This window comes from Coloeus monedula (assembly GCF_965178545.1).
Source record: "Coloeus monedula genome assembly, chromosome: 1".
In the NCBI taxonomy this organism is placed as follows: domain Eukaryota; kingdom Metazoa; phylum Chordata; class Aves; order Passeriformes; family Corvidae; genus Coloeus; species Coloeus monedula.
The window spans coordinates 151778129-151803807 of record NC_138781.1 but is presented as its reverse complement, the minus strand read 5'-3'; the positions used below and the strand labels follow the sequence as shown (position 1 = coordinate 151803807).

Below are 25679 nucleotides of genomic sequence, written 5' to 3'. Positions count from 1 at the left end.
TATCATTTGCCTAAAGGCTAAAATACAACTGAAGATACAACTGAAGCCCTGCAGTGTAGAAAAATGAGTATCAATGATTGCACATAACCTATGAACTACAGGCTAAACATGCAGCTGAAGATTCCCTAATGCTTTAAAACATACTCAAACACTCACTAGCTCGCCAGAAGAAAAGTCCATGGAATGGGAGCCCAGGCACGTAACAATCTCAACAGACCTTTATTGTGAATATTAGAATGCAGTCAACATTATTGCTATTATAAAAAACAAATCACAGAAGAAAAGTATTTTGCTTCTCTCACAGAAGATTTAATCATAGTGCAGTGCTGCCTCTCCCAGTGTTTAGTGACAATACACTGACACACGTGGCTACAGCTGAACAGAGGAGGCTTGGCCAGTTTTCAGGAAAGGAAGACTGCTGTTTGAAGCAAACAGCAATTGAACTAGCTTAGTTATCCAGCCCATGGAGTAAGGGAAGGGAACTTCTGTCCTGAATGATTTTTCATGCTAGTTCATTTTCTCCATGTGGTATCCAATTTTTCATTTGGGTTGTTCAGGGTGGTGCAGAATGGCTGCCAAATGCACAATCTGCACTCGGTGCAGTGTATTTTCACCATTTTTACATGCTCTGTACTTGTTTACCATATACAAACCGATATACACATAGTGTATAATATTTATTGCTAAAGACAGACCCCCACACCCAGCACCCAGGACATTACAAAATATAACAGAAACCATTACTGAAGCATTTCAAACAGCCTCTGCAAAATCCTCACCTAAAGCCATATGCAATCAGTACAACAGAAAAAAATTGTGAGCTAATAAAATGTGAGAATAACAATGGGCATTTCAAAAGTGATTAAGCCTCTGACTTTAATAAGCGCTCCAAAATTAAGGTGCATATACTGAAACATTTTTAAGCAGTAGAGCAAAAACCTATAGTTCCAGTGTTCTGAACCATCCTGCTTGCAAATGAATGGCATCATTGCACACACCCCCTTAACACACCAGCACCTCCACAGAGCTACTAATAGCTACTAATTAGCTACTAATAGCTACTAAGGGCAAGGCAGCTGGGATGGCCTGACTGCTCTTTTGGCTGTGAAGCCCCTGCCTGCAGAGTCCTGCCCACCCTCCGTTTGTTGATTTTTACATCAAGCTCCAGTTCAGTTCAGGATCTGTTTTGTGCCTTTTATAGTTCCAGTGAAGAAAAACGGTTACTGTTTCCCTTCAAATACAAAGGAAAAATAGTGTGGTTTACAACATCAAAATACTTTCACAATTTTACTGTAATGTTTGAATGACTCTTTTGCGTCCCAACCCTCAGTTTGGCAAGGAGTGCTGGAGCCCAACAGTGCCAGAGGGGTTTTGCTGTAATATTAATTCAATTATTATTAATTCAATAATAATAATTAGTTAAGTTAGAAGGCAGATGGGAGTAGAGGGAGATCACCACTTGCACAAGACAGAAGAGGCTTAATTAAGGGACACAGCAAAAACACCTGGAGATTTTGATTTTGGTGCACACCCTCCAACTGTACAGAAGTCCCAGGGCACTCTGGAGGCTGTGGACAGAAGAGCTGAAGAGACCTTTCCCCATGACTGCTTCCCACAGCAGCCAGGAATAACTGGGCATGAGAACAGAGGAGTGAAACCCTCCAGGCACCACAGAAACCAGAGTGCAGAAAGCTGAAGAATGAAAGGAGAAACAGATGCATGCTGCAGAACGAACAGATGAGCACATGTAGAAGCTCAGAGACAAAATTAAGAGAGACAGGTGGCTATCAGCCATACAAGATACCTGCACCCAGGGAAGAACAGTTTCAATTCTTTGCTACCCAGCAAATACAGGAAATCTATCAGAAAATTGCAAGCCATCTTCTTTGTCTATTTGAAAGAAAACGACAGGCTTCTACCACTGTAAACCACTCCACAGCTGAACAAAGATCTATGCATCTAAGGCCAGAATGTCCAAAATATGGGCACTATTCAACCTACAGCTACCCAAGGAAAGGGTTAACAGGAAGCATCTTCCAACCCATCCCCTGTGATATCACCTGAAGTATGTCCATTTTGTAACCAGAACGTGGGAGCCCCATCATGTCATACCAGACCACAGCACCAACACTACACTTCATTTATGACTGCAGTATTCCTGTCCTGCTGCCATCACTGCAACTGAAACACAGAATTCCTGATGTAGAAGCCTTCGGTATGGTATCAAGTAGGAGCAGGCTTTGAAGTTGAATCACCCTGATACCTCCATTAAAAGAACAAGCAAACAAACAAAAAACCCTAACTAACCCTCAGACAAAAAGCTGGGCATTCAAAAGCTCCAAAAGCTTGCCATTTAGCCCTGTGAAATCACAAGAGGCTTCTGTAAAATGGCATTTCCCTTTTGTCTACTACTATTTATAACTCCTAATCAGTGAAAGAAGGCTGCAAATTTAAACATTTTGCCTTTCTGTGCACATATATCAAACAGTCCTTACACTGCCATATACTATTTTTTCCTCAGAGAGGGTCTGTCCCCTCCATCAAACAATGCAATCACAATTCACACCCCAATAAATGATGTTGCAAATAGACTGAGTGTACATCCCTGGCTTATTTAGAGAGGAAGTAGGAAGACAGATGGAAAATTATGCCTACAGGAATAAGATTCTCTCGATAAGGCCAACTAGGAAGAAATACTGGTAAGAGCCAGATCACACTCGGGTTGACTGGCACACAAGCAAAGCAATCAACTGTACATTACATTCTGTGCAAAACACTTAGCATTTTTATGGCACTTGACTTGTGTTTAAAAGAAAAACCTCAAAAGCATCCCAAACCTTTGAATACTTGAGAAACTGGGGTCAGAAACTAATGTCCACATGTTACAGACCAGCACCACGACTTGAGAAAGCAAACTCAGACAAGTTTGTGAAACACTCGAGCAGTACATGATGTATCATACACAGCATGGTCCGTAAGGACACCGAGATTGTATTTCTTAGAAGATATGAATGCTTGCAGGAATTTTTATAATACATGACTACACAATGAACATTAAAAAAATACTGAACAGATTGTTTTTGTAAGCACAGTCCATCCTGAACAAGGCAGGATCTTGGGGGTAAAATTACTATTCGTGTAAATTAAGAGGCCATTACACATACAAACAGAAGACACATTAAAGCTGCAAGGGCAACTTCAACTTTGACCTTCGGATTTCCTTTTCAGGATACCATTCCTCCATCTCTTTAGTAAGAATAAAACCTCTATCCTCCCCCCTGAACTCTCCAAGTCCACTTTCACCTTCAGTAACATTTACAATTATATTACATCACACGCATGCACACACATTGCATAATATTGCTACAGTGTATGCTGTATAAATTCTGTAAATACACTCCACTTTGTTTCAAAGTAATTCATCTGGATTTACACTTGTCTTATACAGTACACACAGTACCACATTCAAGGATATGCAGCAAGTGAATAGTCTATAAAAAAAGTCTCACATATCCAAAAGCAAGTAGGTCACTCAGATATTCATGTTTGAAGCAGTTATTTAAGCATCAACTTAGAGTATTTATTAACAGTTGCTATAAAATGTCAACAACTCCTCAGCTCTTATGTTCTTTCTGCATTATGGAGTTGCCAACCATTTCATAATTCCATGTTATCATGCAGCTCTGGGATGTCTCCTACAAGCTTGATGTGGGAAGACTTTAAATAGCAACCGCTCTGTAACAGGAGTTTACATTTTGCTTTGGCCATCAGGAGTGGTAACTCACTTCAGGTATGACAGACAGTGAGGAAAGGTCAGGGTAGGTTTACTTTAGCTATGAACCAGCCACGCCGCTTTCTTTCTCAATAATGGTTTTATCATGAAAGTTCAATGCACTGGTTGCAAAGTCTTTCCCAGATAATCCATCTTTGGCACATTTTTCAGTTGTATGCATCCTTAAAAGGCATTCCAAGATTTTTTTGATGGTCTGTACATAGTAACAATCACTTCTTTTTTACATTTGTATGTAGATCAGGAAGAAAAGTGGAAAATGTAGAGTATACAGAATAGTTTTAATAAACAGTTTTACATACAGTACCTTACATATAGAACAGTGTGTTTGCAAATTTAAATAATTTTTGAATGTACAGTGGCTTGTACTCTTATCAAAAGGTAAATTCAAGTTTACTGTCTATCGGTTCTAAAATGCATTTATACAGATAACTAGAACTGATAAACAGATGCGAGGCATAAAATGTTCAAGTATCTTAATGTCCTCAGTTAAATAGCCTCCTTTTAACAGTCATATTTTACAAATTTCAAAACCTGTACATACATTATTTTCAATTTTAGAAACTGCTTGTTAAAAGGTAACATGAACCACCAGTTCTTGTAGTCTATTGTAATAAAACTAGACATGTGTAGAGAGAAATGTGCATGGTAAGTATATGTGTACATGTGCATCTATACACATATACATACACACACAGAGACGTAGATGTAGCACTGGGTACAGCGGAAACTTATCAGCACAGGAAAAGTCTTCAAAATCCAACAAGAGTGAACAGAGCAAGTAGGTTGCCTTTGGTTTCATGACATTTTGCTCACTGAAGCTGAAAAATTTTATAAAAACAACTTCCATAAGGTATCTTGTGATTTTTTTCCTCTAGTGGTTTAGAATATTCACAGCCACAGACAGTTTTGCTGCTCTTGTCATTCCACATCTGCACGGAGGATGGTGAAGTTTTCAGAGGGCCAACACCAGAACAGAGCTACCCAGGACAAAAATTGTACCTTAATTCCTGAATACTGGTATAGAACATAAAAAAATATAAACTAGATACAATTTTCGATGGATTGCTGGCACCGAGTAGGACTTTGGAAAAAACCTTCACATAAGTCATAATCAAACTCTCATCCCAGTGATTTTAATAATATTTGGCACATCTGACCACTATTTGCCACTTCTGTTTTAAAGGAGCCTAGGAGTGCTGTTCTAGGGATTTCTATTTAAAAAAATATTTTAAAAGGGAGACCATGACAAGTAATTTTTTTCAAAAAGCAAAGCTAGTATGTTTGTTTTCCTGAACATTCATAAGAGACAGAAATAACCTAAAAAACCTTCCTTGCAGAGAAGATACAGCTCTCTCTGTATCTACCTTTTACTAGCAAGATAAAGAGGATTGCATTGTTAGTCAGCTGAACTCTGCTAATTTAGAAATGTTGCCACAGGTTTCAAAATAGTAGCATTCCTCTTCATTGAGTTTTTGTTTGTTGCATTTCCTTGTATCTGGGGATTTACTTGTTTAACATGTAAAAATACCGAGAAACTGACATTTCTCAGTATATATAATATAATTTTGAAGCCTGGACATTGAATATTCATATTTTCAATAAAACAGATTCGTGACTCTAAACTTCCTCTCTTCTTTCTAAAGCTTCAGGCTATTAATGTAATCAGCAAAGAACCAGATAAACGCTCAGCTTTTTGCTGTCTTCCTGTCAGTCTTGTGGCTAATAAGAAAATTCACTGTAAAGAAGCTATTTTTACTTTATTCTTCCTTTTGTCATACAGAGCAAAGTGTTGCTATTTGCTGTACTTTTCCCATGTCAACTAAGAGCTGTTTGATACGTCGTTTGAGCTGAGGCAATCTTGCCAGAGGATCTGGTGGTTCCAGTTCTCCAGTGAAATCAAGCCAGCTTTCTAAAACTACAGAAGGAAAAGGAAGAAGTTGATTAGAGTAAGTCTTTGAGAAACAGTTTCCATAAAAATTAAACTTTTCTTTCTTACTTTGTGTTTCATAAAAAGGGAAAATACACTGAGGCTGTGATTTTTATTCAACAGAAAAAATTTTGTTAGGGAAACACCAACTAATTCTGTATTTCTCTTGAACAATCCAATCTTCTGATTTGATTGTTGCTATAAAAAGGTACCTGGGAGTAAATTATACCCTTGGCTCACAATTTACCCTCTACACACATAAAAGCAACTTCAGTTCATGGTCTTCTCTGACAGTTCTGGAACAGAAAATGCAACCCTTAAACACAAGGCTTCCTTCTGCCACTTCCACAAGCTCCTGTGGACAATGTCCAGATTACAGAATGGTTTTCCAATCTTCAACAAATGTTTTCATTTCTCTGCTTGCAGAAACAGAGAAGGTAAAAGATCAACCCTGTTAGTTTAGAAACACTGTCTAGGAAAAGCAGGGATACTGGAAGTAAAACTGCAAATAGAAATAAGACAATTTTATTTGTTAAAAGATTAATTAAGGACTCCTATGACTAGACTGTAAGCTCCCTCAATTACTGGTTTCTATGACTGGCAAGTCATAGACACCTATGTGCTACAATATTCTCATACACTGTAATTTTATTCAAGTTTTCTCATAAAGACTGAATTGTCTTCATGAAACCACTTGCTTACTAATACATTAAAAAAAAAGTTGAAGGCACAATAAACACTTTTTTTTCCCCCTAAATATTGTCAGTTACTAGAACAATCAGGCAAAAATCGCTGCAGGCGAAAAGCCATCAACTTTATGCTCCATACCTGGACAAAGACTAGACAAGTTATCTAAGCTTTTTGAAGTCTGAGCCTAAGCTCAGGGGTTTTGTGTGCTTGAGCTACTTTATTGGGCATTGAAAACTTGTGGAAGAGGGCGAGGAGATCAAGGGTACAAGCTCTGCTTATAATTCTGGGACCCAAATTTGAACAGAATACTTAAAAATCCATCCTCAGTGCCTCAGGTCACTTTGAACACATTAGTCATGAGAGATGCTGCTACAGGTATATTAACAAGTAATCTGGCAATGCAGTTACCATCAACTTCTTTTTCAATCAGGTCCATTCTGCTGGTGACTTCATTCTGTACATTCTCTATATGGGTGAGGAGATTTAGCTGCCATTGAAGATGTGTGTCCACTTGTTCTTCTGAGCCTTTTCTTTCATTACAAACAAACACAGTGTTTCCTTCAGCAGAATTCTTCATAGGAGCAACAGAAAGAAAAAAATTGCCATTTAAGATTGTTTTTTGCTTTGTTTTAATTTCTGGTGTTGATTTCAACATTTGAGTCACATGATAAACTCTGCTGGTTTAGAACTGTACTTCTGTATATATGACAAAAAGCATACTCAAAAAGCCACATACTATGACACATCAATAGACTAAAGCAAACAAAATGCAAATTCCACATAAATAAGCATCTATATCTTTTGCCTTATTTCCCTAATACTGAAGTTTATCAGCTCAAATACTATGTTTAATGTAGGAATACAGATTGTACTTCTGTGCCCTTTTTATATAAATAGCAAGTTAAACTATAAAGTGCTGAATTGCACAGGTCTACTGCCACTAAAAACACGCAAAATCCTAAGGTTTGTTTCCATGGAAAACTCCCTACAATGCAGTAGTACCTAAGATGTCAACAGTCAGTGTTTTGCACAAATAAGTCAGACATTCTATTTCACAGAATCCCAGAATGGGTCAGGTTGGAAGGGACCACAGTGAGTCACCCAGTCCAACCTCCATGCTCAAGCAGGGTCATCCCAGAGCACATGGCATAGGATTGCATCCATACAGCTCTGGAGCATCTCCAGTGCAGGAGAGACTCCACAACCTCTCTGGGCAATCTGTTCTGTTTGCTGATTAAGACAAAAAACTTCTCTTCCTAGCTGTTATGACTCCACCTACTTTCCAAGCACAAGTCTGGGACAGAATTGAACATGTTTGGAGACAGTTACAGTAACACACAGAGTTATGCAAACATAGGATCTGAGGAAGATTGACTTCTTTGAAATAATTAGTACTTTCACAGCAAGCCAGAGATAATAAACAAGCTCATAATCTTTCTAAGTTTGATGTTTCAGCTATTGAATGGAAGTAGACCAGATTTAATATGTTAAAATGCTCAGCATCTCCAGCAATTAGCAGGATTAACAGCTTCCAATTTATATCCACTATGACTTTATATCCAACGAAGTTCTTTCACTATTGAAGATTCTATTTTAAGAACTAGAATGCCAGATACACGTGCTCACACAGTGTCAGTTCATGCCAAATGCCAGAGCAAAGAGTGACTTTAATTGTATTAATACACTTCTCTGAAGAGCTCAAGCTAATTTTCCACACCACATAAAAAAGAAATGGTGTTAGGTCTGTTATTAAAGTATTTCTTTCTCCAGTCAAATATGGGAAGAGTGAGAAGTAAAGAAGAAAATAGGAACTGATGGATTTTAAGTTACTACTTAAGCAAAAAAATCCAACTTTCATTTTAAGCTTAAAATTAAAAAAAACCAACCAACCAAATAAAGCTCTTAAGTGACCTGAGGGCAGCTTTATTAGCAAGTCAGACAGGATAAGCGTTGTTAATACTCATAAAGTTCATTACAGGAGTTAAAATTATGTATCAGAGATAAATTTTATTTGAAAGGTATGAGAGTTGTGATGCTTTCATGATATTAAAAATTTCTCTTCTCTGAAGACATCAGGTTTGCTTCCACGGTGTTTTCAGTATTCAAACTGTTGGTAATCTAATGAAAAATATTTCCAATATAAATAAGAAATGCTCTATTCCAATTTTCAGACCCTCTCTAAAACCACAGGAATGCCATTTTTCCCTTGCTGTATAAGGAACCAAGTCCATAATTCTAAAACCAAAATCATGTTTCAGCCTGCTTCAGTAAGTTAGAGAAAATTTCAAAGCTAAATAACTTGATATCTAAATAACATCATAAATGTGGGTTTTTTTCTTCTAATGATCTCTGTATTTATTCAAATGGCCAGTAAATGCTTCTTGAAAAAAATCACAAAATCCAGGTTCTCCTCTAAGCTATGGGAACAACATAGGCAATCAGGGAGTGATGGTAGGAGAAGAATGCAGGATACAGCTTGTGGACAAGAAATAACAGGAGGTTCAGGTGGGGAAGGCTTGTGCTTTCAGAAGCAAAACCAAGGAAACTAAATACAATTTAAAAGATAATGCATAGCCCAAAAAGGGACTTGATAACAGTCAATCCAAACAGTGTTTGTAAGAGAAAAGGAAGTAGGTAACAGAACTGCAGATTAGGGTAAGACAAAACAGCATGGAAAACCAGAATATTGGAGGTTCTGAAGAATGCTAGAAATGAAAATTCAAAGCCTCAATCAAACTTTGACAAGGAGAGGAGAAAGGGCACCTTACAGAGAAGTCAGATCATTTAAAAATGGTCCTTCAATGTCAATTTTAAGGGGAGTGCAAACAGGTTCATGGAGAAATCAGAGAGCTCTTCCATGCCTATCATGTTTAGGCAGAAGGCCTTATTTTAGTATCAAGGCAAGGTGACTAAGGTGTCCCCAAAGGAAAGAACACTCTTAAGCCAAGAAGAGATCTGTTTGGGACAGTATCAGAGAGCACCTAGCTTTTTAGATATATGCTTGAATCTCTGAAGGAAATACAAGTTTTGTTTCACTGCTCATCCGTTTTTCCTTTAATTCTAAATGTCTTTATACTATTTATACTATTTACAATGACAATTTAAACTGCTGTTGGAAGGCAAGTGTATTTGACACTGCTTGCATGTCTCCTTACTATAAACCTGAATATAGTCATGCAATTTAGCATACAAACAGGTATTTTTAACTAGAATGAACCAAAAATTCCCCACTCAGATTACACAGCTTACATGCCACATTTAGAACTAAAATTAAGATGAAAAAAGATGTATCATACTCATTTCTTCCACACCAGAAACTGTATGTCAAAAGAGGGATGAGTTGGACAATTTACCCTCACACGGTATTGTAGAAAACAGAAAGGTTTGATTCTCTTTGGTTTTTGCTCAGAGAGCTCTTCACTAAAACCAGATTAACAAGTTTCAGACCTTTTCCACCAAACAATGGATTCAAACCATTAATGTAAAAATGAGAAAGATGTTTAAACAGCAAAATATAATCCTGACTAAAAATGTTTCATTAGAAGAAATATGCAATATAGAAGACTGAAAAGCAGTTGCCCATGAGGTGAAATTAGTTGGTCAGTAAATCATTACTTGTGGATGGCATTCTAGGTAGCGTTGCTATTAAAAGAAGAACACAGTACAATAATAAACACTATTAAAAAACCTTGGTTTAACAAACAACAAAAAAAACTCTAACACATGTCGATAACTGAACCCAGAGAAAAAGGGAAACCTGTCCCATTTTCCTCACCTTGCAAAAACCATGTAAGCTGTTCCAAGACCCTGCATTTTAAGAATAGGGTTCTTTTCTCTCAAAACATTAGACTGAGAACAAAGTTTTAGCATAGGCAATACTTTCACCATACTCTGTATTTCATACAACAGCTGAAATGAACATACTTCACCTGGAAGTATTTCAGTGACCCAACTTTGCTTCCCGTAATTTCTGCTGATTTATTTGATAGAATATGTCGACTGACAGCAATAAACTTTCTAAAATACCTGTATGTGCTTCAGTTTTATCAGATTAAACATACTTTTCCAAATAAAGTTTCCCAGATGAAGAATGATACTTACCTGCTCATTCATGCCACCATCTTTAAAAGAATACTGCAAACAGTTTTTATTCTCTGTGTGATATTCCTGATCTTCCTCAAAGCTACTTGTATCTTCATCATCTGAGCTCACAGGGTCAGTGACTGCTTTGTAGTCTTGACTAAAACTCTGTGGTTTTTGGTAACTGTGCTCACTTGTGATATATGTTTCTTCCATCTTCTGGGGTATACTGGGTGGCTCTTTATGGTTTTGACTATGACATGTCCTTTCAGCTGGATTAACAGCATCCTGCAAAGTCACTAATTTTTTCTCTACCCCAACAGTTCTTTGTTCTTGTTCTTTTCTCATCCCTGAATAAGCCCAGAGATGAAGGTCTGGGTGATGCTTATTTCTGCAATGAAGGGGAGGAAAAAAAAAAGCAAGTTATAGAGAACACCATTAAGAGCATTGAACTATCTAGCATCCTATTCTCCTAGATCTTAGCTACTGATAAGCACCATTATCAAACATGAAATATTCCTAGGTCATTCATCAGTTTAAGATAAATCTAGAATGTCCCTTTAACACAAAATTTACCAAAAAACAATCAGCAGTCCCAACAGACCATATCTGTTTGGGTGCTGAACACCAAACTCCCACTGAAACTGAGGGTACTCCACATCTTGCACTTGAATTATTTAAAATGTTATACAAGAAAGAACTTCAGTGTGAGAGAAAAATGCATAAGGAATAATGGTAGTCTCTGCCACCTGAATATATAAAGCTGGAAAATAAACCCTGGACTGATACTTACTTCAGTATCCCAATCTTCAGCTGCAATCCATGCAGTATTTCAGTTACCCCATATACATCTGCCAGTAGGTGGTGTGTTGACACGATCTTTTTGGCATTAAGATGAGAGTAGTTCTCTTTCAAAAACGATAATCCACACATGTGTCCATTGTTTAGCCAGTCTTTGTCATAGAGATATTTGGCACTCCACCTCTGTCCTGGGGTAAGCAATAAACAAATTGAGGGCCATCTAAAGCCACAGCAGAGTTATATTTACAACTAGAGTGCTACAATCAGGTGCTGTACTTGCCTAAATATCTCCTAACATCAATGAAAGGATGACTCAAGAGCTTGCTATTAATATATTAAAATTTAGTTTTTGTGGATTAAGAGGAAAATCTTAAAACTTATGAGAACAAAAATAAGACTGAAACCTCAAGACCCCTCTAAATGGTATTTGAAATTAACGCCTAATCACCTTTGCAATCAAACTATATGATATTAAGATCTGTGTTGTTATCAAAATAACCACCAAAAAAAAAAGTTTACAGTGGCATTTTATTTATCTAAATACTGCATCTTGCTTTTATTTTTTAAAAAAGGAAGCCTAAGTTATGAAGAGAAATGCTAGAGAGAGCATTTTATATGGACATATCCAAAATACCAGTTTGTTTCTAAACGACAAATGTTTTGCTTCAATACTGAATTCAATATTTATTAGAAGCCAGGAAAAAGCTTCAGGAAAAGTAGATATTTCAAAGTTATCTGACAGCAGAGCTCTTACACTCTCCTTTTGAGGTGCCTTTCACCAGACTTCTAGAGAGGGTATTGATGTATGTGGGCCTCAGGTCTTCCCTCCTATAGGTAACAGTCTTAACCCAACCAGCAGGAATGAGTATTTAGCTAATGCTTCTACAGTAGCTAAATAACTACTAAAAACCCCAGACAAATAAAAAAAAAAAAAAAAAACAAACAAAACAAAAACCAAAAAAGCCCACCCAAAACTAGAAATGCATAATGCTAATTATTGCAATGTTATTGTTTACAACAAGGAACCCAGATGGACTGATGGCAGTATCTTACACTTGATTTCAAATCATACTATCATCAAATACAGAACAAAGAACAGGTTGATGGAAGCCCTTCATACCTTTCAGGAGAATACCCTGTCTATCTCCTTTTTGCCCATTATCCCAATACACTTTAAAATACTGACATTGAGAATGACTTTTTTCTCCTGACATAGAAAGAAAAGAAGTAATGGTTAGGAAGGGAGAGAAGATAAAAATTAGGGACACAGACTCTGCATAGCAGGGGAAAACGAAGTACCTAATACAGTGCAGGGAAAGAACACAAGACAATTTAGCTGGGTTTAGTAAGAAAAAGCTGGGCTGCTCAAAGAGACACCACACAGAACTATCAGACAAGACTCTCTACCACCAGTTTTGATTCACACTGGGGCATATGGAACCAGCTCTATTTTCCTAATATTTCATTTCAAAAATAGCTCATGAAAACTCTGCAAACAATTTTTGTATTTCGCTTCTTAAATTTAGAAGGAAAATAAATTTGAGGTTGTAGTCTCACTGCCCTTTTGAAACAGCTGGACTGCTGGATATTTCACCAGAAGACAGGTATGTGCATTTGTATCAATTGTCTGAAGAAATTACAAAAAACTTTCTTTCAAATTCTTTAGTTTTTCTCCAAGTAACTGTTAAGAAAAATGTGTTTATCGCAGAATAATTTTTAAACCAACATCTTCCTAATCAAATTTATTCAGTTTAAAAGTAAATAGAGTTCTCCTAGTTCTTACAAATTTAACATAACTATCTGAAGTTCAACATATGCTGTTTGTGCACTATTGTTTACTGTAAGATGTGCTAGATTCTTCTGTATTTAAATATTCAGTTCCACACTTTTACACAGTTCTGGGCAAATGTAAACATTTAAAATTGTAATTACTATGAAATGCCATCCACAGCATATTTGAGTGTACTGTGGTACTGAGTCCTTTTCCTCTAAGAAAATATTTAAATGAACAAATGTGATTCCAAGTACTGGCAAAACAGATCCCTGAACAAAAATGATTTTTTTAGAAAGACTTTCCAGACTATACCAACATAAAAAAGTGCTAAGGTTTGGGGGGAAATAAGTTTCAACAAGTAAAACAATGGTAACTGAGTTTATGGGTAAGATTTAGCACAGCTGACCATGATGTTACTAACACAAAAGTAAGTTTCTGCTCAGAGCCAAACTTAGAATCACTTGCCCCAAAGAAGCTTTACAAGTAACACAGAACAGACAAAGCTTGAACAATTTAAGCAAATTCATAACATATCTGCTCAAAAATCCCAAGAAGGGCTGAAGATAAAGGTGTTTTATCCATACCTGGTGGATCTCTGCAGATGTAACAGATGTACTGCTCTGGAATGCTGTCCTCCAACAGTCCCATGCATACACTGTGCTGCCAACACAAGCATTCTTCACACTGACATCAGAAAAAAAACAACAAAAGCAAAAACTAAAACTGAGACAAGCAGATGCAAAAACTCAGAAGCTACTTCTTGTATCATCAAAATCCAGAGAACAGCAGTTTAATTTAAATAGCTGGTTTGAGCAAGATTATTTTAGTTGCGCAATTTGTGCTTGGGTAGACAAAGACATCAAGCTAAAAAAAAAAGAGCTCTAGATCTGAAAGTTACCTCAACCACAAACTCCAGACTGGAGAAAAAAAAAAAAAAAAAGAAACTGAAGATGTATTATTTAATAGAATTTTATTACAACATTCAGTATTTTAGCACCTACATATTTAGTACTGAAACATAAGACAGGAGTATAATATTATAGTAAAGTAGAAAGATAATGTAATACATTACAGCATAACAGTGAAAAGTAGAAAACTCTTCAGTTTAATTATTTATATTTACAAAGCATCTCTCCAGTGCGCTAGAAAGATGTGCTTTTAATATCGCACCAATGGAAAATCTAAAAGAAAAAGAAAATGAAGAGAAAATGAAAGAGGAGAAACAAGAGAATAGGAGAGCAAAATAGAAGTGGTAAGACATGAGAGCCTAGAAACAGCAAACTGGTTGCTCTCAGTGAGACAAGCATGAAGAGGAAAAATCAGGCCATTAGACTTCAAAACCAGGCAGGAAACTACCTCTTAAAAAGATATTTCCCTTTCTCAACTCTGTGCTTGCCAGTGTTTTAAATACCTGTTGGCTCACTGCTGAAAATCTCCCCTCTTTGCTTTGACATGCCTTCGAGCATCAACCTGTTTAAAACACCAAAGCCACCTTTCCTCCTGTCACTACAGCTACAATATCATTCTCTTGTGTCTCCAAAGATTGCCACACCAGTCCATTTTTCCACATTGTTACCACAGCCAAACTCCTGCTCAGTTCCTCCAACACAGCACTGCAATTCAACCTGCTCCCAGAGAGACCCTGTGTGCCTTCCATTGCCAGGGCTCTGTCAGTTCCAGAAGAGTTAAGTCCACTAACACGACAGCCCTACTTGTTTCCTTTAAATCTTGACTAAAAACCTCCATACTGTCAACAGGAACTGTACCACAGTAATAGTTGAATACAAACCTGTTTTTTGAATGGGGGTAAAAACCAGAGGAAGTTCATGACCTTTTTAAATTATTGGCAACTGAGTTCTTCCTTACTGCTTTCTGCATCTGATTTAATCACTGCATTATAAACTCCTTGACAAAAAAGACTTGAAATTACTCATGGATGGGAAATAGTCTCTTCATTGGAGTACAAAGAAATAAGCAGCAGGAGTTGCAATCCATCAACACCTGAATGCTGTGCAGACATGGTATACTCTTCTTCCATTTTATTTATACCAGCTTAAGATGTAAATTCTCAGCAGTTTCTAAAACCTGGTACTAATACCCAGTGTGAGAGAAGTGCTATTCTAAAGATGAAACACACATCACAGTACTGACAGCATTTAGTGTCTGCACAGGAGACATGTTGCACACAGAGGGACATTTACAGTGAGCAGAGAGGTTTCTATAAGTGGTACTGCAAAGCACAAGAGCCAAACCAGAAGGGCTCATATAATCAGGATGGTCTGGGGAACAGAAGCAATGGTTTGTGGCAAAGGATACTTTATTCCAAATTTATCAGCTGACTTTAAAGAAAGGTTACCTTTCCTTACAAATTTGTCCTACGTATCAAATTGCTAGAGAAACTCCATCCTAGAGCAACAGCTCTGCATCCACTGAACAGAGGCAAACCAAGTGCAGAACAAAGAAATATTTTGTTCTTGTTCACTTATGTACAGCTCTCTACATAATTTCAGTCTGTGACACATCAAAAGGGCACCTTCACAAGCAAAACACACGGAAAATGTAACTCCACACACCAAACTTCTTTACCTGAATCATAAAGCCATTTTCTTCATCAAGTTCACAAATGCATCTAACAATTTCATTGAGAGCATCATCTTCATCCTGAGACTCTTCAAAGTTAGTTGAATCAAAATCCTGATTGTATTCATCACCACTAAGTAACAAACTCTCTGTGGAAGAATCATCCAAGAACTCCACATCTGAAAGGTCTAATAAAAATAAATACAGGTGAAACTGTGTGTGAAGAGACACAATAATTCACAGAAATACAGGGAGTTTTGACAGTTAAAAATCTTAATCTGCATTAGCAAAAAAATCGCTCTCAAACACACTGCTGGTATATGAGATTTCTAGATGAATTCTGCAAAGTCCCTTTAACGTGCTCTCCTCAGATGCAGAGTAGCAACATTTAACCAAAGCAAGTACAAGGTAGAACAGCTTAAGGAGTGTAAGCATTTTGATTTAAATAGATGAAGGATAAATCAGTCACTGTATTTATGGCTACAATCCCAAACATAAACCAAATTACTTCCTTTAAAATTCTCTTTCTTAACAAATTAAACCTATAAATTGAAATTTGCTGTTCATTCAACCTACTTTCTCCACTAAGGTCAACGGACAGGATAGCTCTTGGATACTGGTATGAAGTGTTCTTCTCTGAGAACATGCTGCGCAAAGTCAGAGAGCTGCCCGAGGACCGCGTTAAGGGAGAGGAGCACCTGTCCAGGAATTCAACAGAACTGTCTTCATAATCCGAATAATCTGAAAAGTTAAAAGCAAAGAAGTCGCTCTTACAAAAGTAAAATTCATGACAAAAAACCCCAAAAGAATATTGTGTATAGATTATACCGCAGCATTATGTTGACAAGTAAAGAATATCAATGCTGAGGTATCAGGATGATGAAACTGTAAATAAGAAATGGCAAAAGCTCTTCGTAACATTTTATTAAAAAATTTCCAGTAAGAAACATATTCATCCTGCACCATCTGCTATCCTTAGAGATGCTGCTGGTGACTCTCTCTTTTGCCTTAGGTCTGCTTGCAGCACTACCAGCATTGCTACTTAGAAGCAACCACAGATGACCCTGCCAGTTTAAGTTATAAAAGCTTGTCTGCACCCCTGCAGAGGAGCACAGGGAGCCCAAAGGAAATCGCCTTTGGATCTTCCCAGGCCCATCCCAGGAGACATCAATGGGCCAAAAGGTCCAGGGATGGGCTAGGGAGCATCCCAGGAGAATACATACACACAGCCCCAAAGGAAGAGGATGAGCAGGCAAACAACAAACACACCCTGGCCAGGCCCCTCTCAGACTCTCCCAGCAGTGCCATCACCTCCATTATCCATGCATGAAACCCCTCACAATCTGTTACCCACAGCAGCTCTCTGGATCATCTTCTGGACTAAGGGCAGTTGCAGCCCAGTGGGCTGCCAGTGGGGGACACTATGGGATGTGGGGCAAAATCATTTTGGGTTTGCAAATGACTTATTATGAAATGTCCAGGGAAGAAAATAAAGGTGGGGAAAATGGATGGACTGAAGAGATTTGGGGAAGAGCAATTACAGGGAGAACGAGGGAATAACAGGATACAAAAGGCCAGTTATGCATTAATAGTTTTGTGGTCAGTACACCCATCTGGCCATGCCCTGCATCCAGTCTGTGATGGCAAAGGTTGTACGTTTTTCTCCTTGGAGCCATTGAAAAGTTGTCTGGACATAATCCCGGGCAACCAGCACCAGGACAAGGGGGTTGGACCACTGCACCTCCACTTCCAACCTCAGCTATTCTGTGATTCTTATTATATCTCATTTCCATCTCTTACACTGGGGAGGGGCTCTCCATTCAGGGTTCAGGTGTGTACATGGTCCGTGTGCCAGCAAATGGAGTGGCACTGCAGGTCGAAAGGTCCGTGTATCTGTGGTGCCAGCACTCAGACTGCAGTGACTGCAGTGCCAGCCCCATGCCAGGGATCTCTGGTCACAGACTCCCAAGAGCTCATGCTACAGCACCTGCAGCCAGTCCAAGTGTCTGATTGCTTGCATGGATCTAGCTGGATCAGCTGATGAGCAGGTGAAATGGCCTGAGAGCAAGGGGTCAGTGGGTCTACAAGGGCAAGCTCTGGGTGGAAGTGCCTCTCTAAGCAGGAGAGCTGGGGTGGGGGGGCTCTGGGGACCTGGGGAGTCCTGGCCAGTGCTGGGAGTGTGAGAGAATGCGCACGGAAGTGAGACTGTCTGTACTGCAGTGGGGCTGCTGCCCCCTGAGCTTGTATCTGCAGGCACCAGAAACTGGAAAGACTGGGATTCAGAGGAGCTACTGGTAGCCAGTGTCTGAGCCCAGCTGTTGCAGAGATCCCCACTTACTTATACACCTCTGTATTATCTTCCTGCTCAGCCAGAGAAAGGAGCAGGAAGAGGCTGTTATAACACACACACAAGCATAGACAACACCATGTGCTTCTGCCTGCTGGTCATACAGTGGTACTGACATTTATATTGATAACAGCATCATATCTTTTCCTCTAATACAAACTATTTTCAACAGTCTCAAGAAACATATTTGCAACCCTGTCCCTAATCATAATGACTGGAGAGACTGTCCTAGGAAAGCCATGTAAATTGCAAATCATTGAATAGTTAGGCTTGGAAGGGACCTTAAAGATCATTTTGTTCCACGCCCCCTGCCATGGGGAGGGGACACCTTCCAGTAGACCGGGTTTTTCAGAGGCCCATCCAACCTGGCCTTCAACACTTCCAGGGATGGGACATCCGCAACTGCTCTGGGCAATCTGTTCTGGTGGCTCACCATCCCCTCAGAAAAGAATTTCTTCCGAATATCTAACCTAAATCTACCCTCTTTCAGTTTAAAACTGTTATCCCTTGCCCTATCACTACACTCCCTTTAAAGAGTCCCTCCCCATCCTTCCTGTAGGTCTCCTGTAAGTACTAGGAGGCTACTACAAGGTCTTCCCCCAGCCTTTTCTAGGCTAAACAGGCTCTCAGCATCTTCTCAGAGGGGAGGTGCTCCAGCCCTCTGATCATCATTGTGGCCTTCCTCTGGACCCTGAGCATGCCCATGGCTTTAATCAGTAATTACGAGCAGCTACCCATCAAACTTAATACTTCAAATACAAGCAAGTAATCAGATTACTGCACTTTGATCCTTCTGTAGGAAGCTCTCCTGCTTTCACCTGTAACTACAGTTTTCCTGCTATGGGTTCCACAATATCCTCTCCTAGATAACCTTCCATGAAGTCAATTTTCCCTTTACTGTCTCTGTCCAATGCACACTATCTCCAGCATTTCCCAAGTGTATTCACTGTAGCCAACCCAAGGAGCAGCTGTACTTCGTGCTGGATGGCTTTCAACCTCACTGCAACAGAGCAGCATAAAAACCAAGGTGTTACCTACCTTCTGCTACACATGGGTTTTACACAGTCAGTAAATCATACACACACTTAGAGCACAAAAACCAGTTTTTGTTGGGGTCTGTTGGTTTGTCTTAAAGCCTTGTGCAAAACTTACCTGGGGCACCCAATGTACCCATTCCGTCTTCTTCCCCAAGATGCCTCAATTTGATTTCAAACAAAAGGAGCATGCCTCACACCCTTACACATCTATCCACACCTGGAGTGGATAGTCCTGGAGAGAGAGTGCTGCTTCTTTTGACACATCAGCTTTTTCAGGGTCAGACACTGGAGTCAGACTCCACCAGAGTATTTTCATTTCTTCCCCAGTTAAAAAATAATCCATATTGAATACCTCTGCATTGCTAAACCCAGATTTTCACAAGATGAATTTGCAAAGAATAAAATACTCAATTTTTACTCCCTCTGCCTTTTGCATCTGGATTTAAGATTTCTATTTGTTGAGGCATTACGCATATTTTCTTCTCATATTTACAAACACTGGGTAAGACCCCTAGAAATTGGAACCTAAATATGATACCTCTGCCAAGCTTCTAAGTTTCAAGACAAGCTGGCAAAAACACCAAAGGAATAAAAAGATGAGATAAAAAACAACAACAACAGAAAAAAGCAAAAAAAAAACCAAAACCAAAACAAAAAACCCCAAAAAACAACAAGCCAAAAAAACAAAAAAAAAACCACAAAAAACCACAAAAATCCCCAGCCCACAACAAACCACCTTATAACCACAAGAAGACAAAACCAAAGAACAATACTGGGCACATACCTAGCATCTTATCAGCATCTTCTTGTAAATACTTAGATGCCTTCCCAGTGCAAGTAAGAAGCTCCCAATGATTTTTAGGTAAAATAAGCAATTGAAGTTTATAGCATAAAATTATATTACTCCTGTATAAAGATGGTGAAGTACACAAAACCTACAATATTGCAATTCACACTCAAGCAGTGCATGATCTGGAAGCATTTTCATGTTAGAGCACAAATCTTGGACAGAGAAACAAATAATCCTTGACAAAAAACATTTGTCAAGGCAACAGACAAGGCTGTTACAACAGAGATGCCAACCTCAGCTGTTAAGGATTAACTGTTAAAGAGGGGATGTATTGCATACAGTAAGCCACTGAAATTCAGCAACAAACTAGATACTAGAATAATTTTAATGTCCAAGCAAAATATATAGGACACGTATATAGAGCTTCAAAGAAAGAATTTAAGGAGATGAAAACAACAAGCATATATTTTTGAGGAAGAAAAAACATCTATGAAATATGTATATCACATAGAGACAGGCTAGAAATACAAGAAAAAGAGAAGTCACAGACCCAAGTGTCCTTTTCATATTTAACACTAAAACTTACTCTTGGACATGTCTGAAATTTTACATTCATATTGTTTACAAACAAGTTTTACTATCTAATGCTAGAAATATACTGGGTGGTTTCAGTTACTTTAAAAAAATATAAATGGAACTTACCATGCTGTTTTGATTTCTTCTTTTTTTTCTTCTTCTTTTTCTGCTTTGGTTTATGATCTTTTTCCTTCTTCTCCTTTTTCTCCTTTTCTTTTTCTTTCTTTTTAGCTGAAATAAAAATTAAACAATTTAAAGCGGCTTAAACTAAACAAGGCATTCAAAATCAAGTGCTCTAGTTGTCTAATCAGATCAAAAATGATTCAGTTAATTTACTTGATATCTTTGGCACATCTCTTATTAATAGTTGATATAACAGTTCAAAGAAATCTCATTTGACAAATAGTATAATTTTAAGTATTTCAAAGTAAGACATCATAGCAGAAAAAAATACAGCAAAGTACACAAAATATGTAGTATCATATAAATAGCTTGTAACTACTATTTTACTTACAGTTTATAACAAAAAGATTTGGGCAAGAGAAAAAGCTTTCACAAGTGCAAAATTCCCAATTATAAAGGCTACATTATCCTAAATCCACGTATTAGGCCTACAGAAAGACACTTGAAGGAAATTTCAGTATCACAAATCTGCTGCTGCTGTCAGTACTCTGCACTAGACAGTGGCATCCTCATAGAAAACTGATTCTGACTAGAATTTGACACATTTTTTACGCTGCAGTTCACTTTTAACCACTGTTGGTATACACATGAGGACAAGTACTTTGACTCTGAAAAATTATTTTTATCCTGTTAATTCTCCCCAGACAAAATATATCCCACATTTTCACTCTATTTCTTAAGTTATCAGCAGGAGACAAATAATAAGGAAATTAACTTGCTACAAAAAATAAGCCTTGAAGTCAGGATTGTTTCCTGCACACAAATTGGATCAGTCTTATCTTCTTGAGGAACACAGAGACAAAACTTTTACCTCCTGAAAAAATGAGGCAGAATCACTTCTGAATTCTTGCCAGACTCTAATAATTTATTTTGAACACAGGATAAAACCAGAGTCCTCTTCAATTTATATTTTATTTCATAAATTGCCAAATGTTTTGCTAGTAACCCTTGTTTGCTCTTCCCATCTCAAGTCTGACAGTACAATGAAACAGCCAGTATTATTCATTCTACTAAAAAAACCTCATTCAAATGAAAAACCAGAGGCAGTGGGCTTTTAAGTACTTTAGGATCCCTCAAAATCCTTGCTATGGGCACTTTCATTTTATCTTACAAATTATCTTTCTATAACAAACCTGTCATATACACAAAAACTTTTTGTAAGACCTTAACAAACAAAAAGTGCAGCTGGGCCCAGGAAATATTTTATGCTTTTACATCTGCTCTTCAGAGACATTAAGTGTTAGAGAATTTTTCTTTTTTTCCTAAAAATAATACTGCTCTCTATGTACCATATGTTGAAGAACTTTTCTCTTCCAGTTTTCCTTTTCTTTCCATTCTAGCTGCACCTGCAAATTGAAGAATATATGCCATAAGGCCAATGTCTGGCTGATGACCTACTTTCTTGTAAAAGTCATTAGACTGTAAAAAATCCTAATGGCACACAGTAACAAGAAACATACAAACAATACAATTATTTTTCATGTCATTTTACAATTATTTTTATTGTCTAAAGCACTGGAAACAAAAAGTATTGTAGTTTACCAACTTCTGAATGCTTGTCCTTCTCAATCATGTTCTTTAATATTTTCTCCTTCAGACTCTCAAAACATTTCTCCTTTATGGGCACAGAGCACTGTGTCTCTGTCCCTTCAGAGCTCACTGATGTGGAAGACCTCTTTTTTTTACTATTCCCTTTGGGTAACTTGAGACTACTGGTTAAAGGCATTTCCAGATGCAAGGCATGTACATGGGACGAGGGTGCTGAAAACAAGAAGATGGATTTACTCGGCATTCCATAAGGACTGCAGCCAGCCAGGGCTGGGTCAGATCACTGAAATGTCAATATTGGTCATATCATCATCACACTTATCAGATAATTACTGCATACGAATGTCTAGATCTTAGTCTTACATACAAGACAATACATGCCACAGAAGGTTTCTTCCTATGTTTTGGAATTTGCACTCGCTTTTAAACTGCCTGTACTGGTTAAAATGTGCTTTTGCTGACACTTCTAAGCCTTTTTGTTTCCTGTATTTCACTGTAATAGAAACCCACAAGAGTAACAGCTAAAGGTGCTGACACTGTCAGTAGCATTTAAGTTAATGCTCCTTATGTTTACAGAAAAATTAAGCTCTGGTACAACATTTTTAATCCTACGTATAAAACATTTCTGGTAATTGAATTTTTCATTGATTTTAATACTTAAAATAACTCACTTTCATTAATCCACATTTGAATTATTTGCAAAAGTACTGTGATTTGTCAGAATTCAGCATCATATACTGATAATTTCTATCTTGTACTATTTAGAAAAGTTTATTCAGTGAAATATGTAGCTGTTTTTTTAGCTTTTTATCTGATGCAAGTTAGGAAGTAACAAACTGAAAACAAAACAAAACTGAAATTATAATTTTCACTGCTAATATTTATAATAATTTTAAAATAATCGAACTAAAATAAAAGTTATTTATAAAGAACATTACTGAGGTAATTCAAAACTCTCTATTACTGTGTCCATCAATATTGTGAGAGCTTCAAGTTTCACCTAGGTGTAATCAGGAAAGCCTAATTTTTATCAGACCCTTGAGGACATTTTAGGACCACGCCAAGGACATACTGTACAAAAATGCAGCTCTGTGAAGTCATAAGGGGTTCACGTTTTTCCATGCCAGCTGTAAACACTTGGAGGCACCAGTTAACTTTGGTGTCTCTCAGAACAGCCCAACAAAAGCATTACCATGTAAAAATAAAAATAAATAAATAAATAAATAAATCCTGAAAAATACCTGCTACTGGTCAAGATATTCAACAAGACAAAATATGGAGCTGAGAATGCACTAAGCAGCACTAAGATAATTTAGAAAATTCATCAGTCATAAAAAGATTCTGGGGAAAAGGCAACACTTCAGGGCTGACCCTGTACAGTGGCCTTCCCGACTAGGACAGACCAACCAAATTCTACTGGGATACAGCACAGCTCACACAACACCCACTCCCACTCCTACGAGCCTTCCTGGGAACACAACCAAAATGCCACCAGTCAGAAAGCCACAGGGCCAGCAAGAGCAATAGAAAGTGGTGCATCCCATCTCACACCACACAGCACTTTGAAATGCCAGATGTCCCCAGCTGCAGGACAGCTCTGTACCATGCAATCCAGGCAGCAGCAGCTGCTCAGTTCTGGTGCTGGCTCCTGCCACATGCCACGAGCTGCATCACCATGGCTGGGGCTACCTGAGTCTTTCCACTGCCTCAAATCAACCATCTCACCTAAGACCATAATCCTTTTAAGACTAATCCAGGCTCTTGCCTTTGTCTGTATTTCAAGTGAATTTAGCTTGCTGGAGTACTTATCATTGACACAAAACACTATCCAAATTACTCCTTTCTTGGGTTTCCTAATTACCATTTGTCTCTGTTACAGGACTGAACTGCTCTGCCATCTGTAGAGCAATAAGTATATTTTAGCACATTAGTAAAAGAAAAAAGTGACACTTTCCCACATCATCATGCTATCAACGTCTTGTCTCATTTCTAAAAAGAGTGCAAAAGGATCACCCAAATGCACGTAATTAAGTTAGGTCACTGCCATTTTGATGAAAAGATGTGAGAACACTCCATCCAAACAACCTCAAGGGAAATTTAGTCTCAACATTAGATGAATTAGTATTTAAACTTTATTATTGAGAAGAAACCCTGACCTGATATCCAAATATGTTTTAATACCAACAGCCACAACAAAACAAATTTCAGGATCTCAATAATTTTCAAGCACATTTGACAAAGTAATCAATAACTGTTTGAGGGAACACTTATATTGGGCAGAAATCTGCTCCTGTCAAGCAAATACCCATCTTGCTGTCAGAACTCTCCAAACTGCCTTTCTGTAGTAATCTGAAAATAAAAATTGCTATAATGCTGTATACACTGCAATGTCATTCTTGGCTTTTACTTTTCTTCATTGAAAATCATTTTAGACTAAGACTCTTAAATTCTCAAATCCTACATAAAGTGTTAAGGCTTGAAAAGTCTACTTTTCAACTGTGCAATCACTATGCTTTACATATAACCACAAAATTAGACAAGGTAGTCAGTTGGAAGGGCAAGTAACAAATACAACCAGAAAAATATTAGTTCCTTTATGGAAATGCTACCTTTTTTTTTTGAAATGCTACTTTTAATTGCAATTTTATTCCTCTTAAGGAGTCTAGCCAGCCACCTCCCACACAGCGAACGTGGGAGGTCTGCAGTTAACACTCAGCACAAAGACGACCAGAGATTGGACTTGGTAAACTACTGATTTTGTCACTGTTCCAAGATCAATTTTATCACTAGAAGACTAATTTCAGATTAAAAAGAAATGCAAACCACAGCATTCCCAGTCCAGTTAATGACATGTTTCCAGTGCTACTCACCCTGTTATGGCACAAGGAAGTGACACAAGCCCCCTCAAGCAAGTACAGGCACAGGACAGGATGTTGTGCCACAAGTACAGCAGCACAGCTGGGCTTGCAGTGCTACTGCTAATTGAGATTCATCAAGTTCAAATGAATTGTACCAATCTGAAGCAACTTATTTTGTTGACTGATATTCTATTTCATGGCTTTCCATGTTTCAAGTAATATCATAAATATCATCATCTGCATTAATACACAAATCCTACTGCGATAGAAATATCAATCATGCTGGTCATATTTAATTTAGTGTTTCAAATTCCCAGTGCATAGGATCAATTTTATACCTAAACAGACTTTTAAGTGTCTATCACAGATTAATACTGGACCCTGCCCAAAATGATGTCTTTAGGAAGAATAAGCCCATGAAAAGGTTCTTGCTTGCCTCATAACCAACCCAAACTGGGAACTTCTGGGCAGAGATTAGAATGGCAGGCATTCAAATTAGGGAGTAACTCTGACTGTTAATAGATGGTTGGAGTAAAACAAACAGCCCCAACGTAACAAGAGCAAGTAACAAGATGAACCATAGTTCATCCCTCTTACAAGCAAGGTAAAGTACTCAGTAACACTGGCAAGAGATTTTAAAAAGAGACCTATATTATTTACTGAAAATTTTGTACATCAGCTGTTTTTTGTTCCTG

General features: G+C 37.9%; 1 protein-coding gene across 4 annotated transcripts in view; it reads right to left on the bottom strand.

Moving 5' to 3' along the window:
• Positions 1-155: 155 nt before the first annotated feature.
• The window catches only part of PHF20L1 (PHD finger protein 20 like 1), a gene marked incomplete at its 3' end in the record, with an annotated part of 56709 nt that continues 31185 nt past the window's right edge, over positions 156-25679 (bottom strand). For 3 of the 4 annotated variants that reach the window (XM_082298229.1, XM_082298232.1, XM_082298231.1), the window contains 9 exons: positions 21868-21924; positions 20522-20626; positions 16222-16386; positions 15652-15833; positions 13650-13749; positions 11284-11479; positions 10512-10881; positions 6819-6981; positions 156-5708 (listed from right to left, as the gene is read on the bottom strand). In XM_082298229.1, coding sequence (XP_082154355.1) covers positions 5566-5708; positions 6819-6981; positions 10512-10881; positions 11284-11479; positions 13650-13749; positions 15652-15833; positions 16222-16386; positions 20522-20626; positions 21868-21924 — 1481 coding nt within the window. The remainder of the gene's footprint in view (positions 5709-6818; positions 6982-10511; positions 10882-11283; positions 11480-13649; positions 13750-15651; positions 15834-16221; positions 16387-20521; positions 20627-21867; positions 21925-25679) is intronic. The other variant, XM_082298230.1, reaches the window with a different exon arrangement.